Raw genomic sequence first — 12,295 nt, 5'->3', positions numbered from 1 at the left:
ACATCCAGTATGCGGCAGTCCTGTGGGCGAAAATGCCTTGTTGATGCTAGAGGTCAGAGGAGAATGGGCCGACTGATTCAAGCTGATAGAAGAGCAACTTTGACTGAAATAACCACTCGTTACAACCGAGGTATGCAGCAAAGCATTTGTGAAGCCACAACACGCACAACCTTGAGGCGGATGGGCTACAACAGCAGAAGACCCCACCGGGTACCACTCATCTCATACAATTTGCAAGAGCTCACCAAAATTGGACAGTTGAAGACTGGAAAAATGTTGCCTGGTTTGATGAGTCTTGATTTCTGTTAAGACATTCAGATGGTAGAGTCAGAATTTGGCGTAAACAGAATGAGAACATGGATGCAAGAAGCTATAATCCTATCAATATGGGCCAACATTTCTAAAGAATGCTTTCAGCTCCTTGTTGAATCAATGCCACGTAGAATTAAGGCAGTTCTGAAGGCGAAAGGGGGTCAGACACCGTATTAGTGTGGTGTTCCTAATAATCCTTTAGGTGAGTGTATGCATCGGTCTATGTGCCTATTGATTCTAGGGCAGGGTTATTCAAATCTTGTCCTGGAGGGCCAATGCGCTGCAGAGTTTAGCTCCAACCCTGATCAAACACACCTGAGCATGCTAATCCGTGTCTTCGGGATTATTAGAAAATCACAGGTAGGTGAGTTTGATCAGGGTTGGAGCTTAACGTCTGGTTCACACCGGACGCCGAAGCGACGCGGAACGGAAAATCACGCGCGGTCCGGCGCCTGCCTGCACACCAGACGCGTATTCTCCGCAGCGTCGACAAGGCTTCTGCAGTTGTTGTTTATTCAGAGCACATCATGGGTAAGTAAATAACCCCCTCCCACCAAAAAATAGACCAGACGCCGAAACTGGCGCTTCACGGCGCGGGCCGGCCGCGGCATGCCGCGGCGCTCCGCGTCTGGTGTGAACGACACCATAGGTTAACATGGGCGCCGAAAGGTAGCGGCCTCCGTTCCGCGCCGCTTCCGCGTCCGGTGTGAACCAGGCTTAACTCTGCAGTGCATTGGCCCTCCAGGACAAGATTTGAATAACCCTGTTCTAGGGTATTCATACAACCACACGCAGCACACATTTTTCTTTATTAAATAAACTATTAAAACTATTAATAAATTACAATGAGATACTATGTAAGTTTTAAATATTTCTAAATTTTTTCATACTATAGTTTGATTTCATGTGCACATGATTAAGGACTTCACACTCCAAAACTCCTAAAATGGATTTGTTGGTGGTATAGGTACAGATTAATGCAAACAGGCCAATATCAATATCAATTTTACTATTTCCATTATTGACAAATCTCTTACTGCACAGTATTTGTTTACTTTTTATTTTTCAAAACAACACTTTAAAATAAATTTCAATTTGCATCAATTCAAGGCAGTACAACTACATCCATGATGTATAAAATACCATTTTAATGTGAGAATTAAGAATGAGAATCTGATTTGCATTACAGTGAGAATATGAAAATTAGCAACTAAAATGTGCTTAACTGTAATGAAAATGTTAAAATAATAATAAAGCAAAAGTATTATTGTTAAAATAATAATAATTTAAGCAATATTATTATTATTATTATTTCAAAATGTATTTTTTTTTTTCATTCTTTTTAATTTTAGAATGACACATAGCCTGGATATTTCTTGACAGGTTTTGTAAGAATCATACACACTAATATTGACGCTGTGTACAAGATTCTGTAAATTATGTACTTTTTTTTGGAAGGCAAAACAAGTTCTTGGATTGTCAGCCATGACACTGTCTACCTTGTCTTAACTGTAAATTTCAAGGGCTGTTAATTGGACTTTAAAGACAGAAAATAATCAACAGAATAAATGATATGCCTAAAACCAGTTTAAGGTTATGTAATTTAAAAATACTGTAAATTCAGTCAATTCATTTCTCCTGCATACTATAGCAATAAAGTTATCGGTGTTATCTACCAAAACTAGACCGTGGTCCTTAGACCCTTCTGATATCCACTGCAGTAAATCTCTGCTTTGTTGTCATGACGATCTGTCTCTACACGACTATGTCTTTTCCTTATGGGGAACTCTTATATAACACTCAATTATAAAACAATAAAAACTAGCCATAATATATCTTTTTAAAAGGCTTAAACAGCTTCTGCTGCTTAAAGTATGCATTTAAACAAGATTCAAATGTCAGAGACAATAGTTTATTGTGAGTAACCATTAAGTGTGTGTGTGTTAGTGTGTGTACAGTATATACACACACTGTAATATACCTCTTACCACTAAATTAAGTGGGTAAGTCTTGGCTGTCCAACTGGAGTGCAAATTAGTTAATATAATTATGCTTCATTGTACAGTTTTACAGCTTTTAAATGGTCCCCGAGACCGAAAGACTGGTGTAAAGACATCTATGATTGGTCAAGGGCTCTTCTCATGCTGCCCTGATAGACTTGAGCTTGTGCTGGTGGGCCACAAAATGAGCCTTCTGTATAGCCAGCTGAGTGTCTTCCTCACTGACGCCCAGATGCCACACAGCCCTGACTGTTCCCCCGACGTGGGGGAACATCAGAACCTGGACCCCCTGGCCCAGAGCCTTCACCTCTTCTTCATCTACGCCTGCCATCCGCTCGCAGAACTCGGCTGGACTCATATGAGCGTCCCGCAGACTGAACCTCAAAATGTTGCTTTCCACAGTGGTCAGATCAACCTGGTACAAAGGAGGGTCACACTGTAACAACGCTACGAGAGAAAATGAGAAAGACATTGCATCAAACTCTTAAAAATATAACTTTTGATTTTTAAATTTTTAAATTAGATTTTAAATATTCACATTTTAAATAGCTATTTTCAATACACTGAACAGGGACTGAAACTTCCAAGCTTCAACAGCACTATAAAACTATTACAACTGTAGTCCATAAGACTGGTACATTATATTCCCAGTCTTCTGGAGTCATAAAATTGCTTGTGTGAAAGAAATAATTTCAGTCCAATGGACAGATAACTGCTGCATTTTTTTTTTTGAGTCAGTGAATTGAACTCGAGGACTGCATTTGTCAACAGAATCATTAAAACAATGTTTTTTTTTTGGCCCTTAGGAGCTTTAAAGTCTCTGTATGAAATTGAAAAGTGCAAAACAAATAATAATAATCACCCTTTGTCTACCCTAAAAGGAAGAATTTTAAATTAATTTCTAAGAACATGAGGGTGACTAAAATAATGACCTTTATTAGTGAATTGTTCCATTGGATGTATTTATTTAAACAGCTTGATTTCTTACAGACTTGTGCTTTCTTTTGTTATGCTTTTAGTTTCTGATTTCTTAAAGACCACTGCGGTAAAAATCAGGTTTTTATACAGCTTTTAATACACTTAGGAACGGTTTCCCAGACAGAGATTAAGCCTAGTCCTAAACTAAAATAGCCCATTAAACCAGATTAACAGAAATCTGCTTTCTCTGTCATGAAGGAACAGGGAGTCTGAGCTGTTGTGACTGAGTGGAGGTGAGGACTAATTTGCGTATTCATGGTGCATGTATAGGATGTACGTAGAGCTACATTAAAGCAATTTTAAGGCATTTAGAAATTATTTAATGATATTTTAATAATTTAATATAATAATGAATAAATTAATTTAATTTTTTTAATACCTTGTTTTCTTTATCAAAAATGAGTTTTAAGGGATGAATATAGTGACTGCGTGGGGTCTACATTCAGTCATACAGGTTTATTAATGAGCATAACTACTGTAGATGATTAACAAAACAGTGGTGGTAACGCTGTAACGAAGGGGCTATCTAATTCTAGCTACTGCATATAAGAGTATTTTACAAGCTTAATAATTCCTTTAATTATTTTATAATCATAATGGTCTAAGAAAAGGTCTTAGTCAAGCACAGGCTAACTAATGCAATAAGCCTACAGTGCTTGTGCAGCATTGTGCGGAGGGTTGAAGGAAATCTATAGGGTTCTATCACCTTGGGCAAAGCTTTTGGCATTCCTGTGGTCCTCCTCCAGTCTGCCAATCATGTCTGACAGGGCAATCTTACCAGCTGCTGCCAAGACACCCGACTGGCGCATTCCGCCACCAAGTGCCTTGCGGGCACGAACGGCTCTCTGTATGAAATCTTTTGACCCACCTAGCATGGTGCCCACAGGTGCCCCAAGTCCCTGCCAAAGAGCAAATCAGATCAGATTTTACAGTTCTTAGCTTAGACAAAACAAAATAGTATCTATAAAAGAACACATTTAGTACAGCACAGTTCAGATATGATTATTGTATAGAACATATTTTTCTGTTAAATTCACCTAAAGTCTCTCTTTAGGTTTTTTTATAATTCTATTTAGTTTAATTCGGTTTTAATATTTCAGTTAGCTGACAAGGCTGCTTTTTTTTTAAGTTTACTTATTTTAATATTTTATTAAGTTGGTTTCGTGCCAAAAACAGTCAATTTAGTTTTTCATGATCATTTTCCACCCTCTGTCTGACCTTTAAATTTAAACTGCCACTTTTTCAAATAAGTAACATTGGGTTGGTCATGTGACCTTAACATGTTGGCTCCTATAAGGCAACCTACTCCATGTTAAATAAAACCTGTCCCATATGAACACCCCTAAAATATCTTAGTCATATTTGCATTTATGAATAAAGTATGATGTATACTACACAGCATTAATGACAAGCTACAAATCATTCAACTATATTCACTGAAGTACTAATGCATCAAGTATGATCAAACAGCTGCTTTAGTATATGACCAATGAGCAAGCACACTTTATAAAAGACATCTGGAATTTAGATGGTTGCTTTTTCCTTGAACGTCTGTAGTCAAGACAGGCAGAAGTCATTTGATATTCATATCAGTGGTCTTTATCTATAAGCCTAAATTACATTTAATGTCTTTCAGCGAGAAAAGAGGAAAATCAGTGACAGAGAGTAGCCTTCTTCCAGCTAGATGCAAACTAGTTCTGTAATTAAAATGCAAATACGTTTCTTGACATCTACTCCAAGGATTTTTCTGAGAGTGGAGAATCATTAGGTTTTACTTCAGGGTCTCTTCAATCGACTTTGTGTGTATGTGATGATCTGAGCTGTGATGTTGAGTTCATTCTGTGGGAAGTAATGAGGATATTTTCAAATCCTAGATGATACAATCTAATTAGAGGTGTGTTATCAGAGGAAAGTACCATCAATCTTTGATGATGTGACTAAAATAAGACTTGATCATCTGGATGTGTGAGACACCTTCAGGATGCAGGTTATAAAGCATACGAGCACTGATTTTACAAGGTCATTTTCAATGCCTCTCACTTAAACTGATTTCTCCTGCTTTTTGGTGGAAGACTACAGATTCTGTTTCTCACTGCCTGGGGTTGTTTTGTTTAAAATGACTGAAATAACTTTCCTGGAAAATGACTTTCTAGAGCATGAAAACAACTGCTAGCTTATAATAAGTACATTTGTCATATTATGAAAATCTCACTACTGTGTTCAAGGTTAGGGGTTGCTGCATTTACTATACAGTTTCAATTTTCAAATTATGTTCTCCTTTCTCTCACATAAAGATTTTATTTGCCCGCTGGCAGCTACATTAAAACAACCTACATTTTGCTGAAATAAAGACTATCTATTCACAAAAATCTATCAAAATAAACACACACACACACATTTTTCTTAAGAAGTTTGGAGTCAGGCTTCTTTTTGAAAGAAGACTCAATGGGTAGTAATACTTAATATAACTGTTTTCTATTCTAATAAATGTAATTTATTCCTGTGATAGCTAAGCAGATTTTTTTGCAGTCTTCAGTGTTACATGATCTTTCAGAAATCATTCTAACATGCTGATTTTGTGCTTAATAATTTTTTCAGGATTCTTAAGTAGAAAGTTCAGAAGAACAGCTTTTATAACTATGTAAAAGTTTTGTAACTTTACTGTCAGTTTAATGCCTGCTTGCTGAATACATGTCTTTAAAAAAACACTGACCCCCAACCTTTGAAAACTTTTATTATTTAAATTAATCTGTTTAAATACTTATCTGTACTAAATTTAACATGTTTAAATAACATCTGTCCTATAAATATTTGATTTAAATTCATATCAAACATAATTGTTCTGAATGTAATATGTAGCTATATGAGCTTCAAATATAAAATAGCTATACAAAAATAACAGAAACTGTATTATAGTACTGTATTATAAGTGGACCCTAAGAGAAAGTGAGTGCTTACCTTGGACAGACACACACTGACAGAATGGCAGTGTTGTATTATAGCAGAAGGTTGGACACCCAGGGCCACAGCTGCATTCATCACCCTCGCTCCATCCATATGCACAGTCAAACCAAAATTATCAGCCACAGAGCGAAGCTTTGGGCGAAAAACAAAATAAAACACACAGTTATGCATGTCTATTTTTTGTAACTTTAAACATAAAAGTGTAACATGTGGATGTGCCTCATTTGTCAAATCTGAGGCAATGCATGAAACATATTCGTGTCGGAGTGCTGAGTAAATCCGTCTTTGATTAATCACTCATTTACTAGATGAACATCTAGGGGGTGTAAATGAAGGGATTTTGTCCCATTGTTCAAAGTTTACCACCAGGTGTCTGGCTGCCTTAACATATTCTCATTCCCTCACATACACACGTTAAATGAACCAATGTATAACCAATATCTAACCTCTTGCAGGAAGGAGAGTGGGAGGACGCGGCCTCCCTGAATATTGTGTGTGTTTTCCACACAAACCAGGCGGGAGCGTGGGTAGTGTGGGTCAGGGTAACCATGACGGATCTTGGAGATCAGCTGGTCTAGGTCAAAGGTGCCATCGCTGAGGGTAATGACTGCTGCAGAATGGACGCCTGCAAGCTATGAACAAACATAAGCACATTTTATTTCAGCCTACAGATAATGTTTTATATCAGTAAGTATTTCTTCAACTATTTTTCTTGAACAGCAAATCTGAACAGCAAATTCAGCTTTACCATCACAGGAATAAATGACATTTTAAAATATACTAACAAAGACAGCAGTTATTTTAAATGATTACAATATTTCTAATATTACTATTTTTTATTAATTTTTTTTATCAAATGAAGCCTGCCTTGGTATCTCAAAAACAAAATAAAAATCTTACTTAAAAAAATCTAACTGACACTAACCTTTGGAATGGAAATTCACATGCATCTCAAAACAAATGATTTTTTTCTAAAAAATCCTGATAATTTCAACATCTTCACATTATCATTGTGTTTAATAGCATTCTTCGGTGGAAATGACATTTTAATATTTTGGAATAAATTGGCAGACTCCTTTATGTGCTACATAAATCATGTAGTTGTCATGCATTATTTCCTTAAAAAAATATTTGATAAAAGATTACAGAAATAATACATTTAATAAAATGAGAGACAAAGAACAAAATAAGCCTATGCCAGAGACAAATACTGTACATCCCCCAATTGTTCATACCTGTGCACTTCCTCCCTGTTCGTAAACATGCATATGAGAGAGATCCCCTACTATCATCTCATCCCCCCTCTCTCTGCAGTGCACCATAACTGAGACACAGAAAGAGAAACGAAACATGAGGGCAAAATATGTGTTGGGAAGAACAGCTCTATGTTACTGCATCTGGTCCCTAACAAGAACAAAATTCCAAGAATAGTGAGCTATTTCTGTGAGCTAAAGCGCAAATCAATATCAGTTTTGAAATATCAGATTTTAATAGCCAGAAGCAGCTCTCAGGCTGAAACACTGGAAAACAGCATTATATGTGTCCAATTTACCTCAAAGTGACAACTGTAAACCAGTTTTATTAATAGCCCTGGGCACCATTCTGCAATCTCACCTGCAATCAGGTTACTCATCGTTCCAGTGGGGACATACAAAGCCGCTTCCATTCCAAACATATCAGCAGCTATTTTCTGTAGTTCTACATAAAGAATGGGGGGAGAGCATATGTAAACTATTGCATATTTGCTAATCAAAATTCTGAACATGCAAACTCACTTTTTAAAATATATTTAATAGTACAGTGATCAGAACTACGAATAAAAAAAGTATGTATGGGAAATTATTTATTGTCAAAATAAATAAATAAATAAATAAAGCAAATTATCTTATATTTCATTGTATTCAAAGCAGACCATTTCGTGTGATAATAAATTTGTATCTCATGAGGTGAGCTGCTTTCAGTCCAATTCGTCCAAATTTAAACATTATCCTTTAGGACACATTTTACTGGAAACCTTTGACCCCCCCCCCCCCCCCCCACACACACACACACACACACACACACACACACTTGCATGTTATTATGGTTTTAACAGATGGAATCATAATTGAACACCACTGGAACCTTTACACTTATCAGAATAAGAGTCTGACGTTACAGAAGCACACAACTGACTGTGTGTCACTGTCAACATCTAACCATTAACCGTAGAGTCTTCTCCGAACACATCGTCTCCGACCTCTGCCTCGGCCATGGCTCGACGCATGGCCGCTCCGGGTTTGGTGACGGTATCGCTCCGGAGGTCCACGGTGCGAACGGCTGATCCCGTGACCACCTGCGGGGACCCATAGTACAGTCGCACCGGATCCACGTAAAAAACACGACGAGGTTTGTGGAAGCAATAACGGAGTAAACGAGCTGGAGTCGTTAGTGTTCTGGAGCTCATGTCTTCTCTTTTGCACGGTAATGTAACGGTAACAGTGCATCAATTCACATGACTGTACTGAACTTTGGTTTACTGTATTCGATAATCATTGATTAAGCGGCCTTAAACTTACAGACATGAATAATAGAACACTTAGACATCGATCAGTTCACAGCAATCCTCTAAAAAGTACAAAACTTTCGAGGTTTTCAAACCTAAAGATGGCAACCATTTCCAGTGTACAGTATGAGATGTAATATTGATCCTGGTGCTGTAGCCTGGCCAATACTGAATGATGGCCAGAAAAAAAAAAAAAAAACATTATGCCTTTATTTAATAAGTTGACTGAAGTATTAACTTTGTCCACTTGTGGGCGCTCACTTGTAATATATGTGGCTTAGCCCTATCAGCAGTTATTGAGGACTAAACTTTAGTTTTGTGATTTTGAACGTGTCTGAACTGCGTTTTGTAGTAATATATTACATTTTCTTTGCTCATCATATTATACTTATCATACAGTGACCTCAAAAAGTGTTTGGCCACATAATCCACACTCAAAATAGCACTGCATTAAATGTAAAGTGGCATTTATTAGCACAAGCACATCTTTTAGTCAGCAAATTATGTGGAACATATTTAAGATTAATGTGATGAACTGCATCTATGGTTTTTTACACCTCTGTGTAAACTTGAGGACCATGAGGAAACTAACATAGTTCTGAGAAAAGCTCTTGCGTCATTTGTTTGCAGATGCCATATTGTGAATTTTTTTTATCTAATGACGTTTAAGTGTGACTTTTGAAATATAGATATATTTTTTTTAATGCTCACCAAGGCTGCATTTTACTGTGAAAACAGTAATACTATGAAATATTATTACATTTTAAAATGTAATTCATTCCTGTGATGGCAACCATTTTCATATAAAAATGAATTTATTCCAAACATCTGATAGTGTGTCTATCTATCTAGATATATAGATATAATGTTTTCAACAAGTTTACTGTATAATACTGTTTAAACTATTAACTGTTTAAAATAATACATTTAAAAAAGTTTATTGTTTAACATTAGAATATAATTTGAACATATTCCATAACATATTTGAACATAATACAATTAATACACACAAGACAGGGACAGATCTTAGACGTCTTGATGGCATATCATGCTTCTAATTCATGTGTAACTAGAAACAGTTTGACTTTGATAACAGTACATCCACATCCAGATGTCCAGCAATGTCATGTTTGCTGAGTGACTGCATGACTTATTGCTCCCTGTTTGACTGTTATATGTGGCCACTAAAATATCCACATCCCATTAATAGCTGATAATTGCAAATCAAAAAATAACATCACAACTGGTATGTCAGCATGGCTCCTCATTCCGCTTGATACTTGAGCTTCAAGCTCGCATGCTCAGTGCCGTGAGTAACACGATCATATTTACACTTGCTGCACTCAGACCTGAAAGGCCCGTCCACCCCGCTGCAGTGATGTCATACGGTCAGCAGCAGAGGTTTCCTGGCCTTCACTGGCTGTGTTTCCAGCAGCTGAGCTCTTCCAGGCCGGCTCTAATAAAACCCTGCGGGAGGTGTCAGGAGAGGTTGTGAAAGTGAGTCGAGCAGCTGTCAGGGTTTCCAGTAAGAGGCAGGAGGGTGGGGGCAGGTGAGGGCTTGGGTGTGCCAGATGGCACCCGATTCTTACATTGTATTCTAATGAGTGCATTTGTCATCCATCCCGTGCCAGACGTCTCTGGCTATAGGGCACGACTTGGTGTGCAGCAGAGAGATCTGTGTGTGGCGAGAAAACTCCCATCATGATTTCTTGTGCATTCTGTATGTTTGAATTACTTCTCAGTTTGAGTTCACATAGCCGTTGAGGTTAGAAAAGGGATTCTTGACATATGAGGAGATTGTTTGGAGAGTTCCAACCCTGTTGTGGTCCATGGGCTGATGTATTGTTGTTTGATGGCGGTAAAAAAAAGATGTCATATATATCACAGAGTGTCCATTTAAAAGTGCTAAGTAAACATGCAAAGTTGGATAGTTTTTAGGCCCAGCACGTTCTACCTTAATGTATCAGCGTGTGTCTATATATTTGTCTTTTACTGCAGCTGCTGGATAAGTGCCCGTAAATGAGCTGCATATGATTTTTTTTTTTTTGGTGTGTCTGAAGAAACAGCTCCCTGTTGTGAGAGAAACTGTTGCAGTAAGAGGAGGGTTTACTGGAAGTCAGTTTGAAAGAGTTCCCTTCATTCTTCTGTTTTTTTTTTTTTTTTTCTAACCATGCTAAGATTCTCCTGCTGATTGCATTGCATATTTCCCCAACCAGAACTATGCATGCAAAGACTGTATGTTATTGTAAATGCTGCATAATTACTCTAGTGGAGTGGGCTAGGAAAACGTTCTCTCAGGAAAACTCATGCAAGTGTTCCGAACAGCAATTTGTGTATTTAATAATTTTCATTTACAGTACATGTTCTGGGGTTTTCGTGGCCATTATCAGTTCAGTGCTGATAAGCTCTGTGCATGCTGGCATTAGCTTTGTGTAAATATTGAAATGGTTTCCTTTTTGGAGTAGATGCCAGCTTTTCTGGATCTTTCATAACAAGGTCTGTCAGGAGAATGTTGTTGCCGTTGTTGTTGTTTTTCAAATAAATTGTAATTTTAATACAATTAAAATTTGCTCTTTGGTTGATTTTGATTGCTTCCATTGTCCTCATTTGTAAGTCGCTTTGGATGACTAAATGTAAATGTAATGTAAATAATATTTTCAAATATTGCTGGGTTTTTCTGTATGTTCTGTTTTTCTGTCAGTAGTTTTCAACTTCTTTTTTAGTTTACAATAATAATAAAGTACACCATTTAGTTTTTAAATGCAGCTAATTTTGGCTAGTTTGTAATAGTGTTTGACCATACAGCCTTGACAGCTTGACATGTAGCTGTCATCAGATCCATCACTAAGCCTAAAAAGGACAACGCCAGACACTGCCTAGGGCTCATCATTTCCCGGGTTGAGTCTTAAATGAAGGCACTAGCTAAACAGAGCGCAGGATTTAGCACAATCATCACAGTACTGGGACATCACAGACCCTGGGATCTGTAGCTCTATTTTGGTGGTGTTTACAGCAACAGTACAGACAGACAAAACACAAGCTGTACATGCTGGTCAAGTGGAACACCAAAACCAGAAGACCTGAAATATTTCGTACTGACCATGAAACTCTATTTTGCATAATTTATTTATTTATTAAAAATATATTTTTATGACCTTATGTTATGGGATATTTTGGTTGCTCTGTAGAAGTACCTGTCCTGAAATAAAAAGCCAAACTGTAATGTTTTTTGAATGTCAATTAAAGTTTTTTCATTGTAAAAAGTTTTATCCACTTCCAAAAACTGTACATTTAACATTATTTTACTGTAAAATTTCTTAAAATGTCCCAACATATCTACCACAAATTTCCACCATGTACAGGTTTTTAATGCAGCATTTTTAGTCTTTCAGTGCTAAAATTATTATTATTATTTTTTACATAGTTTATGTATTTATCTTTTTTTATTTTTTACTTCCCACGAGTGATAACGTAAAGTAGAACACTTAAATGTTTT

The 12,295-nt window shown here is 36.9% G+C and overlaps 1 protein-coding gene across 1 annotated transcript; it reads right to left on the bottom strand.

Moving 5' to 3' along the window:
- Positions 1-1,698: 1,698 nt before the first annotated feature.
- Positions 1,699-8,930, bottom strand: LOC132121634 (uncharacterized). Its single transcript, XM_059531238.1, has 7 exons — positions 8,454-8,930; positions 7,869-7,952; positions 7,490-7,578; positions 6,701-6,886; positions 6,249-6,386; positions 3,997-4,189; positions 1,699-2,759 (listed from the first exon to the last, which is right to left on the bottom strand). The coding sequence occupies exons 1-7, from the start codon at positions 8,698-8,700 to the stop codon at positions 2,452-2,454; spliced, it is 1,245 nt and encodes a 414-aa protein (XP_059387221.1). The 5' UTR covers positions 8,701-8,930; the 3' UTR covers positions 1,699-2,451.
- Positions 8,931-12,295: the final 3,365 nt, after the last annotated feature.

This window comes from Carassius carassius, chromosome 39 (genome assembly GCF_963082965.1).
Source record: "Carassius carassius chromosome 39, fCarCar2.1, whole genome shotgun sequence".
Lineage (NCBI taxonomy): Eukaryota > Metazoa > Chordata > Actinopteri > Cypriniformes > Cyprinidae > Carassius > Carassius carassius.
This window is presented reverse-complemented; position numbering and strand designations above follow the sequence as displayed.